This window comes from Yarrowia lipolytica, chromosome 1F (assembly GCF_001761485.1).
Source record: "Yarrowia lipolytica chromosome 1F, complete sequence".
NCBI lineage: Eukaryota > Fungi > Ascomycota > Dipodascomycetes > Dipodascales > Yarrowia > Yarrowia lipolytica.
The window spans coordinates 3803465-3823546 of NC_090775.1; the positions used below are offsets into that span (position 1 = coordinate 3803465).

At 48.2% G+C, this 20082-nt stretch overlaps 7 protein-coding genes across 7 annotated transcripts; 3 read left to right on the forward strand and 4 right to left on the reverse strand.

The window, feature by feature from the left end:
* Positions 1-1825: 1825 nt before the first annotated feature.
* Positions 1826-2492, reverse strand: YALI1_F38056g (uncharacterized protein; the record flags this gene model as incomplete). Its single annotated transcript, XM_068283510.1, has 3 exons — positions 1826-2225; positions 2269-2357; positions 2409-2492. 3 exons carry the CDS (start codon positions 2490-2492, stop codon positions 1826-1828), a joined length of 573 nt encoding a protein of 190 aa, XP_068139611.1.
* Positions 2493-3277: 785 nt separating this feature from the next.
* YALI1_F38088g (uncharacterized protein) lies at positions 3278-5386 on the reverse strand (the record flags this gene model as incomplete). The annotated part of the gene is made up of 1 exon (XM_506051.3): positions 3278-5386. The coding sequence occupies one exon, from the start codon at positions 5384-5386 to the stop codon at positions 3278-3280; it is 2109 nt and encodes a 702-aa protein (XP_506051.1).
* A 2758-nt stretch (positions 5387-8144) lies between these two features.
* Positions 8145-9485, forward strand: YALI1_F38116g (uncharacterized protein; the record flags this gene model as incomplete). The annotated part of the gene is made up of 1 exon (XM_506052.3): positions 8145-9485. The coding sequence occupies one exon, from the start codon at positions 8145-8147 to the stop codon at positions 9483-9485; it is 1341 nt and encodes a 446-aa protein (XP_506052.1).
* Positions 9486-10583: 1098 nt separating this feature from the next.
* On the forward strand, positions 10584-12131 carry YALI1_F38140g (uncharacterized protein; the record flags this gene model as incomplete). Its single annotated transcript, XM_068283511.1, has 2 exons — positions 10584-11929; positions 11981-12131. The coding sequence occupies 2 exons, from the start codon at positions 10584-10586 to the stop codon at positions 12129-12131; spliced, it is 1497 nt and encodes a 498-aa protein (XP_068139612.1).
* Positions 12132-12688: 557 nt separating this feature from the next.
* YALI1_F38161g (uncharacterized protein) lies at positions 12689-14839 on the forward strand (the record flags this gene model as incomplete). Its single annotated transcript, XM_068283512.1, has 1 exon — positions 12689-14839. One exon carries the CDS (start codon positions 12689-12691, stop codon positions 14837-14839), a length of 2151 nt encoding a protein of 716 aa, XP_068139613.1.
* A 106-nt stretch (positions 14840-14945) lies between these two features.
* YALI1_F38191g (uncharacterized protein) lies at positions 14946-15668 on the reverse strand (the record flags this gene model as incomplete). The annotated part of the gene is made up of 1 exon (XM_506055.3): positions 14946-15668. The coding sequence occupies one exon, from the start codon at positions 15666-15668 to the stop codon at positions 14946-14948; it is 723 nt and encodes a 240-aa protein (XP_506055.1).
* Positions 15669-17180: 1512 nt separating this feature from the next.
* Positions 17181-18611, reverse strand: YALI1_F38220g (uncharacterized protein; the record flags this gene model as incomplete). Its single annotated transcript, XM_506056.3, has 1 exon — positions 17181-18611. The coding sequence occupies one exon, from the start codon at positions 18609-18611 to the stop codon at positions 17181-17183; it is 1431 nt and encodes a 476-aa protein (XP_506056.3).
* Between the last annotated feature and the right edge of the window lie 1471 nt (positions 18612-20082).

Below are 20082 nucleotides of genomic sequence, written 5' to 3' on the forward strand. Positions count from 1 at the left end.
TAAAGGGCGCTTAAAAATCCGTCTCTTCCTGGCCGCCTTAGATTGAGATCGTCGTCGCCATATTGTATTTTTGAATTCGGTGGATGTATTGCCTCTTGAGAATCCTTCTCCATTTCTTTGTCGCTGGTTTTCAGTTAAACATTTTGCGGGGTCATAGACACAAGCTCTCCCTACTGATAGGCCCACCATCCCCTCACCCCCTCCTTCAGAAACAATACTATTGTTGAAGTGGCCCCGATGATGACAGTCGTTAATACAACGGCGTCTCGATTGAGTAACAAGGGTGGTGACGGTAGCAAACAGCTAAAATGGATGGCTGCCTCTTTTTTTTTCCCAGCGTGTTCTGGGCATGATAAGCTACACGTACTGTAGAAGCTACTGGGGTTGCAAACCCCAGCAAGTAGCTTGGTTTATTCTTCTGTGCATGAAAGTTACGAGTACCCTTGCGTCGGGCTTGATGGACACTATTGACAGTTGACACTTCAATGTGTGGACAATGCTAGCTACAGAAGGCTCCTTAAGACCGGGATGTAAACGTGCATACGTACTGCTTCCATAATCCTCTGCGACGTCACGTTTTCAATATTTGCGTCGCTTGTGGTCTTTCTAGCAGTTGCTGCTCTGCTACAGTATACACAGACAGTAGCACATCCACTAACTTCACCTTTTGAACTCTCCACATCTTCGATAGTCAATTAAACGAATGTAACCTCAACCTCAACGGTTACTAGCGGCCCGCGAAGTTCTCAGCTACTTGTAGTCAACCTCCCCCAGAGCAACCCTTCCATTGTGTTGTACCCGCCGTTAATTGGCGCAAAATTATGTACGGGCTGGTCCTCCCCTCATTGTCTCTAGACCCTGCGTTGGGTTGAGTTTCTTAGATATTCTCGATACTCAGTCCATACTCGTACTCATACTGTAGCTACTGTACTCAATTGAGTGGCCTAAATGGTTTGTGATTCCTGCCCACTAAATGTGGCTCTGCCCACTTCTCGACTCCCTTGATCGTGAGTTAGACTCACTCATATGCCCACGTTTTTAGCCACCAGTAAAGTGGTTTCTGGCTAGTGGCGGTTAGTCCTTGGCGGGGTTGTTGATCTGGAGAACGTAAGTCAACGCCCCAGAAGATCAATGTTACATTGTGTTCAGATTAATGTAGTCTGTGTAGGGAGAGATGACCCAGTAAATGCACCCGTGCACAATTAGCCGCACAGCAACGGACAGCCATCCGTATCTATCCAGTCTCTTGCGGAAACAGCTTCTGAAGACGTTTCCACACATCCTGTAGTTCAGGTCAATGTTACACCATCTTCACGTACATACTGTAGCTACATACTGTTTGTTCGGTTAGAATCATTGCGGAGCAAGAAACGGAATCACCGTACAAGTACGATAGCACGAACCTCCTGAACTTCTTACGGAAGTACAGGCTGCTAATTACTGTTTATGTTTCGTTTTGGAGCTTAGTGCAGCATTGAGCTTCACAAGAGTATCGGATGAGATTACAAGTTGAGGAGTCTGAAAGTTTCGATAATCGTAATTACGAACAAGCGCAATACACTCCCTGCATGTTCTGCATTACCGTTGCCCTTTATGAGCGGGGTTTAGTAACTTCGGTTGGTGGAGAATTGACTCACTATTGAACAAGGGCGTCTAGTGGGGGTGGGTGCTTGTATTAAATACAGTCTTAGCACCGGTAAAAAAATTGGGGATGTTGGTGGAGAGCACTGCTTGTCAGGAACCTGCGAATTACCTTGTCTCAACTACTGTGTACTTGTACGTCAATTACTCGATGTATCAAATGAATAAAATCAATAAGCTAAACCTATTGCTTCTCGGTGGCCTCCTCCCTTGAGTCAAAGAGGACGTTTTCGTCTGGTCCCGACACCTCTCTTGTTCCGGTGGCATCTCTGAATGTCAGCATCAAAGGGAATAATCTTGAACGTTCGCTTACGAGCCCTTCTCTTCTTCTGCGATTCTTTAGTTTGAGACGGCCGGGCTTCCTGAAGAGGCTGTCCCGCATAACCTGTTCCGGGAGAGGGAAATTATATCCGGGATGGGGAGAATAGTACCACTGTGGAGGGAGATAAGGTCCTGGAGGTGGGTGGTTATGGGCAAAGGGATGAATAGCATAAGGCTGTTTGGGTGATGTGGGTGACTGTTGTTTCAACTGCGCTAACTTCTGTTGCTCGCACAGCTTCGAGGCCTCCTCTTTACTAAGGTATCTCAAGACTTAAGTCGGGCTGCCATCGCACGAACCTGGTCGACGGGTTCATGAGCTTCACGTGTAGCGATTGGGGGATAGAGATTAGATAGGGTGAGGGAGGCTTTGTGGCACTGTCAGCCCTACCATTGTCCTAGTCTTCGCTGTTGTTTTGGTCTGCTCAGTCACATCCGCGTCAACCAACTGGTGAAAAAGATGCACGATCAAGCTCTTGCTCTATTCTGAGCAAAAACTCGTTGTTCCTGAACTGGTCGCACTCATCTCGCATGCTGTGAGTTATATTGAATCAATGTGTGTGATTCTGATATCATCCCTTTGAATTATTCAAAACAAATACTTTTAATTTACTTATATATTGGTTACACATACTCAGATATTGTAAGATTCGGAATTATCTTAGGCATTTGACCATTCTGGAGGGACGTGCTGTAATACGACGATACTAGAGAGCGAAGTGACAGTTCATATTGTTCAAGGGAAAACGACTCTTCTCGGTCTCGGAGAGAGACAGGACTCCAAGTTTTCATCGCATGAACTTATAGCTCTAACACATGATTACACGAAGTACTTGTACTCCTGGACTCTCTCTGCACCCTTCCAACAGATACAGACGAGTTCTGCCCATATAAGTTAAGATCCTCAGCTAAGCTTGCGCGAAGTCTTGACAAAGCAGAATATTGAGGAGGCTTGGGCAGTAACAGGTGTTTGCAGTCTTGACGCTACTGTGTATTAGGAAGTGAAACCCAGTAGTGGAGTTTCGTCTGCGATTTTTCCTGCTTCTTGGTGAAAATAAGGGTCAGCGTGTTTTCATCTCTCTATAGCTGGTATTCCGCAGCTATTCCGGTAAAAATGGATCTAATAGCTGACAAACGAGGGCTATTACACCATTCTGGCCAATAATGTACTACATTATATACCCTCAATTATAAATCTCCCGGATGTGTAAACTAATAACTAATAATCAAATAAAATATTTACCAATTCATGATTGGTTTCGTGTCCCACGATCAATCTTATCGCGTGGCCATGTTCATCACTTTCACCCCGGTCCATCTACTGAATGGCCTCATAGACAACACCAATACCGTACAGCCAGTTGACCATATGACCGTGCATACCAACCAACCTGTATCCAGTTGGAGGAATCAGCTCATGAGGGTCACCTCCGCCAGTCTTACCAACCAGGGCAGATCGTCGTCGGTTAGTAATGAGCTGAATAGCGTCGAGCCAGTAACCTGCTCGCACGAAGAATCCCACAATGTGCTCTCCAGGTTCAAAGATTGTCTCGGTCATCTTACCGCCCCTCTTACCGAAAAGCACAGAGGATCCCTGTGTGAGGAACTCCACACCGTCAACAGCATCACCGGCATAAAGACGTACTCCAACAAGGTTGTGATGGCCAAAGTATGCCTTTGTCTCGTCTCCAATCTTGTTTCCAAGTTCGTAAGACTGGAAGGCGTTGTTCTGATCACGTGCACAGAGAGCCTTGGAGAAATCGTCAATGGTCACCTGGCCACCAACACTGAGAATCTCCAGCCGCATGGGCTTCTTGGGGTCTCGGTATTGAGGGTCCTTGATGGCCTGTCGCAGATCATGTTCAAACAAGAAAACCTCTCGCTGAGGGTCCTCAGCAAACTCCAGATGGCCTCGGCACCAATCCTCAACATGCACCTCCACCAGGTAGATGCCTGAAGTGGCCTTGGCGATAGTACCATTCTCCACAGGGTAGAGGTTGGGCTTGCCAGGGGCAGGGAAGTGTTCGTGAGGCAGTCGGAAAGAGGGATGATGTCTGAAACGCAGAGCATCCAGTCTATGCCAGGAGCACTCGTCTGCGGGGAGGCAAGGTCGATGGAATCCCTTTCCTAGGGTGACCTCCTTTGCCAGGAATGATCGGTTCCAAGTGAGGTAGCCTCTTAGCATGATACCATCGGGCTGATGGGGGCAGCCCAACAGGTGACCGATCTCGTGCATAAACGCTCCCTGGGAGACGTTGAGTGCCTCCCATGCACTTCCGCTCTGTCGAGAGTCGTTCGCGACTTCTCGAACATCCACCATAGTGTTGTCAAGAAGAGCAGGAACCATCTCCTCCACACAAGAGGGCCAGGTCCAGAGGGCATGGCCTCCGAAAATGGCAAGTCGAACGTTGGAAATGCCTCCTCCCAGAGCAGCGTGTCCGGTAATGAGTTGTCGCTTGATGTTCCATTCAGAGTCAACGAAAACACAAGCAGCTCGGTGTTCAACCTCATCCTGGGTGAATGGCAGACCGTGTCGCTTAAGAGCGTCGTACGCAATATTGAAGAGCTTGCCAGTGTCCTTGCCGCTGCTGTTTTGCTGGGCGTAATCTGGGGAGTTGATCTCGGCCACAGAAAGCTCGCTGCGCACAATGTGTACTTTAATGGTGCTCCTACATGTCTTGCTCTCTCGGTTACTGAGAGTATCAACGTCCCATTCCTCGTGGAACCGGAAAGTTCGGTTTCCAAAGCCGTTTCGTAGCATGATTTCGTTGGTAAAGGCACTCATCATGTATCCAGCCATTCGCATCTTCTTGACAGCTAGGTCAAGAGAGTTACCCTCGATCTGCTTCTTGTAGCTCTGGCTCTGGAATTCACCCTTGGAGTCTCGGCCCAGAATTAGGCACAGGTGAAGAGGTGGGTCCTGCAGCAGCGGCGTGTAGATGAGTGTCAATGAGGTAGACACTGGCTGTCGATTGTCGGGGTATTCGTAGGTCACACAAAGCTGGTTGGGGCCGGGAGCAAGATGCACAAACGCCTTGAAGTAGTTGTCGGCGACGGGGAACCGCTGAGAGGGAAACTCATTGAGGTGGTGGGTCACGACAACGTTTCCGCAGTTGATAGCATCCAGTCCCTTGGGTCCAGCGTTACCATGGACAATGACGAATCGTTCATGCATTACATCGTTGTTTCGCACATTGAGCATTTTGGGGGCATCGGACCGGCTACCCGAGCTCTGAGCAGGAGGAGGTCCGGGTGGTGGTGGGGCACCCATAGGCTGCTGCTGTTGAGATGCAGGAGGAGGCCCAGGAGGAGGTCCTGGAGTGGGCCCATGGTTCTCTGGTGTAGTCTGAGAGCCTCCGGCATAGCTGGCATGGTCGCTGCCGTAGTATTCTCTGTCGTTTTTCTTTCGTCCGAAAAGTCCCTTCATCGTTGTATGGGGGGTAGGTGGTTTAGTGTGGGGTTAAGAAGACTGGTTCAAGTTCGAGCTGGAAGGGTGGTTGATATTCAGTCTAGGTTGATAAGCGCAACTTAAACTCGATCTGCATAGGGCGATGCACCATGACGACTGGTCCTGGAAACCGCTGAAAGAGCGCAATTGAATGTCTGATGTGGTTTTGAATGGGTTATAGGGGCACATATATATTATAGATCGGCTTGAGGCCATTTTTTTATGTGTTTGGGGTTCACAAATCACCGTAAATCGCAGATAATTGTTGTCTCACCACCTGACACGTCATGACTGGGGTATAACGCGGATATGTTGTCTGGAAGGTTTTTTGACGACACAAAGCTATCAATCGACTTTGAGTCAACTTTCTGAGCTTTCCAAGCTCTTTTATGGTGAAATATCCCCTCAATTCCGCTCTCCAGCATCTTTCCGGAATAATTGACTCGATTGGTGCTGCGCATATTATGCACCTGCTGCGCCGATGTCACAAGGTGGCGTAGACTACTATCAAGATGCAAAAGGGTCTAAGAGACGGTTACAAGCGAGATGTTTTTATAAGTATGTTTCAAAAGTGAATCTCTTCTAATATCCTCGGCATTTTGACTCACAAGTTCTCTGGCATCAGAATCTCAGACACGTTCTATACAACTCCGACTTAGGTTTCGTAAAAGCTGTGTGAGTTGAAACGTCCACGCGAGGTCCTTATTGAGGTTCAGCCTCGAGCCTCTGGAGAGACGGGATGAGATTCTCAGAACAAGCACACACCCACGATTCATTTTTACAAGTACAAGTAGGAGGAACTACAAGTACTTGCAATAAAAAGAAGAGCAAACTTCTTGTTTGCCACTATACATGGCTAGCGTCTCAAATTGAACTGTTTGGACCCAGCTCATACCCAGCTCATACACCTTGGATTAATTATTCCGGTAATACACACTACTCCGACATACAGTAGCTTGTAAGTAGTGCCGTAGGAACCAACGTTAAATGAAGGGTCATATTCAAGGAGAATCCGCACTAACAACCAGGCTATAATATGACGTCTCTCAGTTGACGAACCTATGCTCAGCCTTTGAATGTAAGACGCCAAGTCACTGATATTTGTGTTCCTTAGTCAGACACTAGTTGTCACAACTGCGAACAATAATACGTATCAGTGTCTGTGTGGGGACTGAAGGGAATGACCGTTTGGGGCGGGCCATGTGTGGTGAGTTATTGCAGTTGTAACCGAGGTGGTCGCATTCAGACCTCGTTAACTTACATATGCCAATAATTGAGGAAAGGAGAATCATGTCGAAATACACGTGATCAAACCGCATGTGTTTATATGAAATGGATACCATTACCACAGAACTGATAGTGTCTTCGCTTCTCTCTGGCTTGGCCCAAGTCCAGGATTTGGCTGTGCAGTTGCTGAGATGCAAGTACTCGTAGCCACTCCATTGTACTTGCACCGTGGCATTAGACACACGATGTCCATAAATTGATTTCCCCGATTGATATTTTTCTCATTTTCCCCTATTTTTCACGACAACTTCTCATTTCTCGACAACCTGTCCGGATCAACTTTGGTCCAACCGTTATGCACGCACAGAAATGCATTCTCCTGTCAATGTCGAGTATGTATGATAGGTGAGACCTCTCAACGTCTGTCAGTGCCGTTCATTATAAACTACACTGTACTTGTAGGTGTTCACAGACACCGGCTTCTGTACTTGTACTTGTAAGTGAAAGCAGCTCTGTCTATATACAAATGTAGACCAGAACCACTTACGACGGTGATCATGGCTTGGGGCTTATTTTGACACAGCCACCCATTCGGGCCGTGTCTTGTAAAAGGGGTTAACAATTGCCACGGTTGTCCTTGCTAGCTAAAAGCAAATAAAGCGTCTAAAACAGAGACCAAAAATCTACAGTACTACTCGTACTTTGTAGCCAGATACGAGTGGAGCCCACGCAATGTCACATGTTTTCGTGTCTTGATCCACCTTAAACTCGTAAAACTTGACAAATCGCGTTCTGTAGATCACTTTCAGACACAGCAATGCTCATTTAATTTCACTCTCCACGCGCTTTATCGTTCTCGTCTTTTACAACAGAGTTTGTGCTTTCAAAAACCTACCCCCAATAGGCGAGATTGATTTGAGGTGGCTCCACATCGGTGACTGTACAAGACAAGCTAGGCCCTCTGCGTTACCAGGGTAAAACAGAGAAAATTGGCACATATCACAGCCTCTGAGCACCACATGACCGCTCCATGCCACCCTGCAACTATACCTCTCTCCTCTCTCTCTCTTATTTACTTTATCCCAAAGTGGCATGCCTCATGCCCATTTGGGATGGTGCCATTCAGAAAGGGATACATGATTGGTGGGCTGGAGTGTGGCAGTTCGATCCTGCTGAAGCCCGAGGTACAAAAATTCTGCAGCACCCAGTCGCAACCGGCATCCGCTCCAAATACCAGCGAGAAATCCTATCATGCAATAATTTTTGAACGAACCATTTTTCGCGTGGTTGCGACAGCCTTGTTCATGTCACCACTCCGACGTCACACCGTGCATATCCATGCAGGTTACATGCGCTCACTCACGTCTTCCGGGTAACTAGTCGGAACCTTCGCACTGCTCGCACCAGTCGCAAACCTAAAACACGATCCCTGGATCAAAAGCGTGTCCTGTAGAGTCGGATTGTTCTTGTCGCACTCACACACACGCACACTCAACCAACAACATCAACAATGTCGCAACCCCAGAACGTTGGAATCAAAGCCCTCGAGATCTACGTGCCTTCTCGAATTGTCAACCAGGCTGAGCTCGAGAAGCACGACGGTGTCGCTGCTGGCAAGTACACCATTGGTCTTGGTCAGACCAACATGGCCTTTGTCGACGACAGAGAGGACATCTATTCCTTTGCCCTGACCGCCGTCTCTCGACTGCTCAAGAACAACAACATCGACCCTGCATCTATTGGTCGAATCGAGGTTGGTACTGAAACCCTTCTGGACAAGTCCAAGTCCGTCAAGTCTGTGCTCATGCAGCTCTTTGGCGAGAACAGCAACATTGAGGGTGTGGACAACGTCAACGCCTGCTACGGAGGAACCAACGCCCTGTTCAACGCTATCAACTGGGTTGAGGGTCGATCTTGGGACGGCCGAAACGCCATCGTCGTTGCCGGTGACATTGCCCTCTACGCAAAGGGCGCTGCCCGACCCACCGGAGGTGCCGGCTGTGTTGCCATGCTCATTGGCCCCGACGCTCCCCTGGTTCTTGACAACGTCCACGGATCTTACTTCGAGCATGCCTACGATTTCTACAAGCCTGATCTGACCTCCGAGTACCCCTATGTTGATGGCCACTACTCCCTGACCTGTTACACAAAGGCCCTCGACAAGGCCTACGCTGCCTACAACGCCCGAGCCGAGAAGGTCGGTCTGTTCAAGGACTCCGACAAGAAGGGTGCTGACCGATTTGACTACTCTGCCTTCCACGTGCCCACCTGCAAGCTTGTCACCAAGTCTTACGCTCGACTTCTCTACAACGACTACCTCAACGACAAGAGCCTGTACGAGGGCCAGGTCCCCGAGGAGGTTGCTGCCGTCTCCTACGATGCCTCTCTCACCGACAAGACCGTCGAGAAGACCTTCCTTGGTATTGCCAAGGCTCAGTCCGCCGAGCGAATGGCTCCTTCTCTCCAGGGACCCACCAACACCGGTAACATGTACACCGCCTCTGTGTACGCTTCTCTCATCTCTCTGCTGACTTTTGTCCCCGCTGAGCAGCTGCAGGGCAAGCGAATCTCTCTCTTCTCTTACGGATCTGGTCTTGCTTCCACTCTTTTCTCTCTGACCGTCAAGGGAGACATTTCTCCCATCGTCAAGGCCTGCGACTTCAAGGCTAAGCTCGATGACCGATCCACCGAGACTCCCGTCGACTACGAGGCTGCCACCGATCTCCGAGAGAAGGCCCACCTCAAGAAGAACTTTGAGCCCCAGGGAGACATCAAGCACATCAAGTCTGGCGTCTACTACCTCACCAACATCGATGACATGTTCCGACGAAAGTACGAGATCAAGCAGTAGATTGTTAAGATGCAACTAGGGAAGGGGAATTAAAATTCATATAGCAATAATGTATAATAGCTAGGAAATGTGTGTGGTTGTAGATCGACACTTGTATATAGCTTGTGTCTCACTTTGAAGAACCCAATTATGCATGATACATGCATGATTCCACACTACAGCAGGAGTATGGTGGATTCCAGAACAAGTGATGATGATGAGTGATCAGCAGGTTTTGGGAAGTATCTGTCTTTACCAGGAGGTGTCCTAAGAGCTTAAATTGAACCTTGTACGGATTGTGGCGGCAGGTACTGTTGGTTTTTACGAATAAGGATAAGTAGCTCAGCTGCTTTCGTGCGAAAAGTGTATAGTAGGCATTTTCACCATCACTTACTATAGATACCGGTAGTAGATCGTGAGGGCTAGAGATACGTGCGATACGTGCTGTTACTCCAGAGAGGTTAGATAAGAACCAAGCACTTTCTATCATGAATAATAGTTTGCTCTTCAATAGGGTGTGATTATGGAACGTTTTGGTCACCCTTGTGCTTACTAAGTACCATTCTCAAGTACATACTTGACCACGTTGAACTAAGTGCTAACTGTCTATTTGTAGCTACTGTTACACCAGTGCACTGTATGTGGGGTTGCTAGGTGCCAGACATTGCAAGATTCTTACAATGACACGCGTTATTTACAACTATTATTAATACTGTAATTGGTTACGTAATAGCTGGTTGGATACAACTACTCTCACTGGTTGTTGAAGTACTTCTTACCAGACCTCATCTTGGCCACAAGTGCGAGTGCCTCACCATATGCTTTGGAGGTTGTGGCAGGGCAGACAGACTTGATTGCAAGGGCCAGCAGTCAAGAGAACGTGACGTATGAAGGAAAACCGACAGTGAAACTGGAAAATAAATAGGCTGATAGATTAAAAGAAAAACAAGTCATGTAATAATCATAAAAATTCACTTCTAAATACATCTGTGCACACGAAAAACACGAGAAGTGGAGCTCGTGTAGGACCAATTTCACACCCAAATGGGACAACCTAAATCGTAGATGAGGTTTTGACCCATAATGTGGTGTCTCTGCACATAAATTGAACCTATCGCCATGACGACGCGTCAACCATACAAACCAAAGTACATTCCGCTATACGCTGCAAGGTCGGAAAAGAAGGAGACTGAGGCGCCGGCACACAAGCTCGAGCAACAAGACATTTCAGAGCTCAGGCAGCAGATTGACGACTTTCGAGAAGAAATCAGAACAAGCCCAGTTTCTTACCCCAAAGAACCAATGGCAGACCCTCACAGACGATTTGCCATTCCAACAGATTTGTCTCGATTTGAGCGGCTCCGACGAGGTCTCAGACGCGAAGAGGACGCGGACATTAATCTCGGCGCAAACTACTCGCGATACAGACTGGAAACCAGAAGGAACGTGGAGGACGACGATGAGGTCCCCGAGACAAGGACTACACGCGTCTCCAAGAGAGATCGAGATCACAATGAACTTTCGACGAATCAAACCCGGCTGCGGAGCAACAGCAGATCTAGAAACCCTCCACAACAATACCTCAACAAATTGCACATACAGGGGGAGGAGGAGTTTGAAGACCAGTACGCTGAGATCAAGGAGGAGTCTCACGACGAAGACACGTCTCTGTATCATCCCATGCCACAGATGCGCCGTTATGCAGGCTACAACGCGTTCACAGGATCGCCTCAGAAGAAGGTGACAATTACGGAGCCACAGGAGAAGCCACAGGAGAAGCATATGAGACCCAGAAGTCGTGATCCGGACACCAGGGCAGAGCATCGAATTCACGAAGCCACACGACTGGTGGAGGACAAGCTCGAGCAGTATATGGGTGCCATCGAGGCCAGCAAGGGCCCAGAGGTGGCTCAGCAGTTTGTGCGAGAGTACGAGCTCATGATGGACCTGCTGAGCAAAGAGTATCAGGGGTTTAAAGATTTTCAACAAAAGCAACCTACCCAGACCCCTATTTCAAAGACTTCACCTAAGTCTGTCTCGAAAACAACACAAAGGTCAGCTTCCAAAAAGGGTATCATCAAAATGCCGACTCAATCCGCCAGCAGGAGACCTACTGAGGACATTAATGACGATTATGAGGAGGAACGAGACATTGAACAAGACTACGGAAAGAAACGTCCTCAAGTCAAGATTGAGAAACAAGAGGAGGATGCTCGACCTGAGAATGATAGCAGAAGGGCCCAAAAAGGCATGCATGAGTTAGAAAGGGAAATCACACAGACACCGACCAAATCGCTTGATCCACACACCCCTCAAAAGGTGGTGATACCCAATACCGGAGTCTGGGCACGAGCCCGGTCTACAATCTCCAGATCCTGTAGAGCCGTTGTTGGGACCTGGCAAACCACTACATCTCCCCTACTTCTTCTGGCAACCTCGTTCTTCTTCTGGCAAGCAATTCGATTGTATGTATACGCGACACTTTTCATCATCCCCCCTTACCTAAACTAACACAGGGCTCTCACCTTTTTCTGCCTGGATGACGACGAGGAGTTTGTGCGCCAGCAGCTGGTTCAGGGCATGAGCTACGCTGAAATCGAACACATGTGGGGCCTGCGAGGCTTCAATATATGCGGTGGGGTGTGGAGGCCTCCAGTTCCACAGTAGACACGACACGACTAACCGCGCTAGAGACACCATGCCACTCTAACTGTACACTATCTAATAAATAGACTGCTAACAATGTTTGTGGAGGGTTGTATAGCCGATCCAGCTCATAGTAGGTTCGCTATACATGTACAGTATGTTCTTGGAGATGCTTTCAGTGATTACAGTATGTGGCGAAAAGAGGCGAGAAGAGTGAAGTACAAAGATGAAAGGGAATAACAAGCGCTTGAAATGAAAGAATGAAAGAATGGCAAACGAAAAAATCTGTCGAGAACATATTTTTCTTCATATTCTGTGTGAATAATATCCTGTGTCTATGCTTTCAGACGCTCGTGTCTGCCATCGCACGATACAATATGGGACCATAAATCAATGTTCAAAAGCTCATCCGGCTAACTATATTGCCTCACAATATAAAACAAAGGTACAGGAGCACTCTCTGCTGCACCTTCCTCCCTGTGTCCTCGACTTCCACACCCCCAAATTCACGCCAACATTACATAAGCAAAATAGAGTTCCTTGCATAAGACTGCACGTCATTTAGGCACTAAAAAAAAATGTTCTCCGAAGTATTGTCACCAATGGCAAAACGAACAACTAAGCTGCCGCCAGCTACAGTGGCTACAAAGGCGGATTTGAGGAACCGCCCTATCGCACAGCCTGTGAGTCGGCGTAGGGGCCAACAAGCAACGCCTAACAACGCCAACAACAACAGCAATAACAACAGCGCGGAAGACAAAAGTAACAACACAAATGATACCAAGGACAGCAAAGATGGCAAGGAAAAGGCCAGCAAGAAGAAACGAAAGAAGAACAAGAAGAAGAGCCAATCGGGACCCATTAGTCCGCAGGACCGTCGAAACTCTGGAAACGGATACAACGTCCTGGTAGACGAGAATGACGACAAATCTGGAGATGAGGGAGAGAGAAGCTCTAAGAAGAGAAGAACTGCGGGATCTGCTGCATCGACCACCGCTTCTTCAGATATGGACAGCGAAAATGAGAGATCGGTCTCCACAGCACCTACATCTGCCCCAGCTCCCAAACCTCCTGCTGACTCTCCTCCTCCTCCACCACCAGTTGATCCCAGTGAGTGGAACATGAACGAGGATTTTGTCGGGTTTGATTTTTCGGATGGTGAGGATGAGGAAGACGAAGAGCCAGAGGAGCCCGTCAGATCGCGTAAGCGAACTATCGAGGAGGTGGACGATGCAAGTTCAGGACCTGCTTCCAAGAAACAGGACCTTGAGGCCCCATGGATCAAGTCAAACTACCATCAATACGACCGTGTGTCTGATTGGTTGCAGGAGGAAGTGATGGACTTTGTCAAGTACATTTCTCCCACTCAGTCGGAGATAAAGGCACGTCAGGATCTGGTGGAGCGTGTTCGAGGGGCCGTGAACGGCCTGTGGGGAGACGCGAAGGTGCACGTACTGGGATCATTCACTACCAACATGCACCTGCCTCAGAGTGATATTGATCTCGTCGTCTGCAGTCCTCACGGACACTACGGCGAGAGAGCTTGCATTTACCAGCTCAGCAGTGTCATTCGAAGCCGGATGAAGGTTGCGGAGCTCCAGACTATCACAAAGGCCAGAGTGCCTATTATCAAGTTCATCGACTCGAGAACGGGCGTCCATGTGGACATATCGTTTGAGAAGGACGGAGGAATCAAGACTGCATCTACCATCACGAAATGGAGCAAGAGCATGCCTGCTCTTCGACCCCTGGTGTTGATTGTCAAACAGTTCCTGTCGAGTAGACGACTTAACGAGGTCTTCACAGGTGGTCTGGGTGGATTTTCAGTCATTTGCATGGTGTACTCGTTCCTGATTCAGCATCCCCGAATTTCGACGGGCGACATTAGCCCCATGGACAACCTTGGAGTTTTGTTGATTGAGTTCTTCGAGCTCTACGGTGTCAACTTCAATTACGAGCGTGTTGCTCTCAACATGGATGGTAACTGTGGTTACCTTAGCAAACGTTTGTACCCTGATCTCATTGGTCGAAACCCCTTTGCCGTGGCAATCCGTGATCCTGATGATCATGAGAACAATATTTCCCAGGGAACCTTCAACATGCGAAATATCAAACGTGCCTTCAGCGGTGCATTCCAACTGCTGTCGGGTAAGTGTCTTGATATGAACAAGACTGGATATAAGGGACGCCAGGGGAAGAGTTTACTGACATCCATCATCAAGCTGAAGGGTCCTGTCCGAGACCAGACCCCTGATGCAATTACCGAACCTCTCAAGTACACAGGTGGAGGGGATGAGTTCAAGATCCCTCAGGACGCTGTGTACAACTCCGTGCTAATGAACGATGAGGACGAGGATGAGAAGGCTAAGCAAGCAGAAGATGCTGACAAAACAAAGAGGCGTGCTGCCCAGAGGGAGGAGCAGAAAAAGAAGAAGGAGTTGACTACTGCATCAGATGACAAGATTCCCAAGGGTCCAGCAGCAGATAGAAACCAGCCCAAGGCCGATCAGAGAAAAATGTCCAAGGATAGAGCCGCTGCACGAGCTGCTGCGCGTGAGGTGATGGAGATTTCGAGCGATGACGACGACGGTTCCGACAGCAAGAATGGTGGAGCTAAGAGCAATCCCATTGACTTGTCGTCGGATGAGGAGAAGGGTCGATCTGACATCAAGAAAGATCCTTCGGCCAAGCGACGATTCTGGCAGCAGAAAGGAGGACTGGATTACTAGCGAGGTGCGGAGACAGAGATAGAATAATGTAAATTAATGGCGTTACCTACACACGCTTCACACAAGGCAATCTGAATATACTAATAACATTGCAAATTAAATGTACTTATTTACCGCCATGAAGCTTGAACCACTGGGTGAAGTCGGCGAATGCCTTCTCCTTGGCGAACTTGACAGGAGGGTCATTAGGGTCGCCTCGGCATGCAAAACCGTGGACAGTCTTGGAGCTGAGGGTGGCGTAGTAGGTCTTTCCGGTCTCTTTGAGAGCAGCCTCGACGTTGGCTCGCAGCTCGGGAGTGTAAATATTATCAGTCTCTGCAGCAGCAATGATCAGAGGGTGCTTGATAGCCTTGGCATCCTCCACAGTGACGAAAGAGGGATGAGCCCAAGCCAGAGCGTTGACGAGATCAGTGGCTCCCAGAGCTCCGACAAGCTTTCCTCCGTAGCAGTATCCAACAGTTCCCACAAACGAGGGCTTGAAGTCGTCCCTAATGTGCTGTGCGATTTCCTTGGCGAAGGGGATAGTGGTTTCAAATGTGTGTCGGGGGAACCAATCGTTCATAAGGGAAAAGCTCTCAGGAGGGTTGAGTGCGACTGGGTCGTTGTTGAAGAGATCGGGAACGACAACAAAGAAGCCCTCCTCGGCAAATTGATCGGCCAGGAGCAGGGAGCCCTTGTATTCGAGACCCAGAATGTCGGTCAACAGTAGCACAATCTTGTCAGAGGGCTTACCTGCAAAGTAAGTCTTTGTTCCATGAAAGTCCTTAAACTCACCGGAAATCTCTCCGTCGTGCTTGAAACCGGTAGCGCAGCAGGGAAGGAGAACCATTGTGAATAATTGAGTGCCTGCGAGTGGAGTGTGTCTTTCGACGACGGGAAATGTTCAGTGGCTTTTTGTAGATTGCGTTTTAGGGTTTGCCTAGTTGGTGGGTGACCTCCATGGGCTGCTTATCATATAGTGGGAGGCGGGGGCTCAAGCCTACTTGTACTTTATATTTTAGCAGATAAGGCAGTAAAAACTCGTTAATAGTAGATATACTAGCACAGGTCATTCCTAACTTGACTTATCGGCCCTGCCCAACCCTTTCTGTGTTCTACTCATCGCCATTTTAACTTCCCGCAGATGCATATGAGCATGTGCGGACTTTTTGTTAGAGGAGGGGCTTACAAATCACACTTTCTTGGCTCTCGGATATGAAAGTTAACTACACGTGCTGAGTGGGGGAACTAATGAGAGACCTCATACAAGTGTTGCAAGTTACCATAAAGGAAGGTCAACAGTACTGGAAGTTGCGCATTCTGTGATTCAACGAAATTGTTCTTGTGTGTTGTTGCATGACGAGATGTAATGATGATTTAGTCATGCTCGTTGGTCCAGAAACTCTGAACTGGTATTTGTACTGCAACGGCTGAAAGTTCAGCAATACAGACGTAAATAGAAACCGTATCTTGTGTCTAAAGTGGCGCGTTGTAAATGGTGATTAATTTTTGGGCGTTCCTGGACGCGGTTGTTTCAATGACAGTAAATGTCGTATCGAGTGTCTTAGCTTTCCAATCAAATCAAAGTTTCATAAACCTGCAGTGCCAAGCTATTAGCGATGTTCGCTTTTGTCATTACTTTTTCTGCAGTTCTCTTATCGATCGACTCTTATACCGTAAATGAGCCGGTCATATTCGTCTATCTGTTTTTCGATTGGCCGCTAGATTCCTTGTTTTGAAGGCGCTAAATCGAAGTGCCCAGATGTATTACCTCACCCTTATTGATGTGGAAGGCTGCGGACGGACGCAAAACCGGACGCGGCTTGTTGGCAAAACAATGTCTTATAAAAATCCCTAAGACGCAAATAAAAGCAATAGTTCACAGGTTCAAGTTCAAGTAATCTGTTCAGTTGCTGTGGTCCGTGCTCCCGATCACAATTGACTGTTGGGGTTTTGTTTTGTTTTACTTGTACAGCACACAATCTCTTGTCTCAGAAAAGACAAACACCTCCACGTGCAAGTAATGTGGGGTTTTGAATTCACTACAAGGGTCTTCTCGTATCAATAGGTTTCCCTTTACCTCACGAGTCGGGGACCGACGATACTTTTTGCTAGTGTCGCTGTGCTCGTATCCAGAGCTTGAAGGTCGTTGTGCCTATTGTGCCTACAGATCCGGTGTTTTTTCAAAACAATAATATTAAATAAATAGGCGAGTTATATAAGAATGAGTGTTAAGAAGACACTTTTTTCCACCACTTATCTACCAAGGAACTTGAGCTCGATCCATCGAGTGCAGTTGAAACTGACAAAGGCAAAGCCAAAGGCGATCTCGAAACCAATATCAGCTCCGGGTCCAATGAGCTTACCAATGGGACCAGTGTACCAGACCTGATCCATACCAAGAACTGCTCCAGCAATTCCGACACAGAAAGAAAACATAGCAGCGTAAGAGACGGGCAAGGGTATGATCCTTGTGGATGTCAGGGTTATAGCCCTTGAAACCTCCAATCCAGAAGAAGTGGGCAGACAGGTTAATGGCAGTGTAAACGGCCAACCAGTAGCCGATAATGTTCATGAAGTTGTCAATGAACTCCTCAAAGGCGTAGTAAGCGGCAATAGAGATACCGATGACAGCACCGTTTCCGAGAATAGCCCAAGCAGCTCGGGGGACAAGCTTGAACTTGGACCAGATAGTCTGGGCAGAGAGACCAAGAGAGTACATGTTGGGAATGTTGTTGGCAACAGTAGAAAGAGCAAGAACGACGATACAGAACTGGCCAAATCCGTGGAGAGAGTCAGTGACGAGGATCTCAAAGACAAGTCCTCCAATACCGTTCTTGTTGTATCCATCGTTGAATCGGGGAGTAGTTCGGATACCAGTCATGCAGGCAGCACCAAGAGTCATGACACAGATCAGAGGGGTACCGAGACCCAACATGAGAGCGCAGAAAACCTTGACGGATGAAGTCTTCTTGGGCATATACACTGTGTAGTCAGCGGCGGAGGGGCACCATCCAGTAGCGAAACCGAAGACTGCTCCACCGAAAGAGAGAACGTTAGCAGCTTCAGAAGTTCCGACATCCATAGTTCCCCACTCAAAGGCGTGAGATCGTCCCATCTGAATAGCAATGATGAGGAAGACAACAGCGTTGGGAACCCAGGCCCACTTCTCGTAATGGTGGATGAAGTGGTAACCCATGAAGGAGACACAGAATGTCAGAAGAGAGACGATAACAATAGCCACGGGAACGGGAAGTCCACCATGGTTGACAGTGTGGAGCATCTGAGCAGACACGATTGTGTTGACTGTACCCCAGCCGATACAAGCGATACAGTTGAAAAATGCAAGGAATCGAACACCCTGGTATCCAAACCAGTATCGAGAAAGAACCATTTGTCGGAGACCAAACTTGGGGCCGAAGCAAGAGTAAAAGGCAACGGGGGCCATACCGAGAATGTTGAAGAAGATGATGGTAAGAAGAGAGTCGATGAAATGCAGCTGGAAAACGGAGACACCAAGGCCACCGAGAGCGAAAGAAGCGATAACAAAGTTAGCGGAGAACCACATGGAAGCGGCGTTCCAGATACTGTTGTCAGTCTTTTCCTCCTCAGGGACTCGGTCGATACCTCGAATCTCAGCCTTCAGGTGTTTGAGGATTCGGAAGAAGAGGTTGTCCGGGTGAGTCTGGACAATGTCTTCAACAGAGCCATGGCGAGGGTATTCGAGGGAGGTTGAGGAGGAGAGGCCCTCAGCTTTTACTCCAGTTTGTTTTTCGATATCGTATTCAGACATTGAGCTGGTAAGAAATCGAGCCGGTACAAGGTCAAAGTGATTAAAGGTCAAAACCGGGTGTGGGAGAATGTTGCGGCAGCAGCTGTTGTGTGTCTGGAGAGTCGAGAGCTGATCTGGAGTCGTGATATATATATATGTGTGAGAAAGCTAGTGTTAGCTTTGTTTTCGCTACTGAAATACTTTTTCGTATCTAGCCGGTGATCGAATCACGGCGGATTATGGTTCATCTTGACGCGGGCCCTTATTGTTCAATGAAACTTTCTGTCATGAAGAGTTTCATCATGTAAATCAACGGCGTTTGAAGGCTACAACAAGGGGGTCACTGGGGTCCAATGTGGGATAGAACCCGCCCAGTAGCGGGCGATAAGGGCAATTAACCCGTATGTGGTCTTTGGGTGCGCGATTTCTATCTCCTTTCTGGAAGTTCATTCTCCTGTTGCGCCGCGCCTGCGAGCCTCACTGCGCGTGCAAGGCTACAGTAGCCACACTCAGGACCAAACGCTACATGAGTCAAATTTAATTTCCCATCTTTCAAAACTTTGACGACCCGATTGCGCATGATATCTGCGTTCAGTCAAACCAGCACGGCAAAATTTTAGCTTCTGGCTACTCGCTATCTTCATCTGCGCCTCTGTCATTGGCTACAGGCAATCTGAAGCCCCCGTCCAAACCCGAACTGTGACTTTTGTACATTTTAGGTAAGCGACCCGTTGACTCGGGCGACATAAGTTACAGAAATAGAAAAATTTGCGGTGACTGGCAAGGGCGCAGAACATGAGGGTTGGCACGTGATGTAAAAATGAGCCGGCTGGCGATAGTAGGGCGTGTACCGAAAAGAATATGTGCTATCTACATCAGGGAGGTTCCCCACATGCCTCTTTGGCGTCCCTTACAGCTGTATCAAGGATTTGGTATCTCTAACGAATGCTATTACACAATTCACGCTGATTAAAGTGCAGATGGCCGTGTTACCGACGGATGTTCCGCCGGCCCCCAACTTTTCAGGAGCGGCCAAGGCTGACAGAGTTTGACAATCGGCTCCGAATGAGGTAGGCGAGACCGCTTTTAGTTGGCGACTGCATGATAGCAGTGCGGTAACGTGCGCTCACTCGTGATGCCCGCATAGATGAAGATGGACACAAGTGTGGAGTGGAAGGCCTAGGGAACGCGTCGTAGCGCACGGATAAGCGGTTAATCAGCGGAGAAAGTGGATACATGGATTATATTCTGGTGGTTTCCCCAATCCTCGGATTATCCGATAGCATGTGGGCTACTTACCAGCATGATGATATCATCTGTCATCCAGTGTCATCTTGGCAGACCGACTAAAAAGCTGATATGGTGGTAGAACGGTATGTAGCTAACAGAGTGACTGAGGACGCTATCGATCAATAGTGTACCAATAGTGTACACCCTGGACTTAGCTGTCGGGTAGCTCCGCTTTCTAGAAGCTAACGAGTGGCTGATAGGC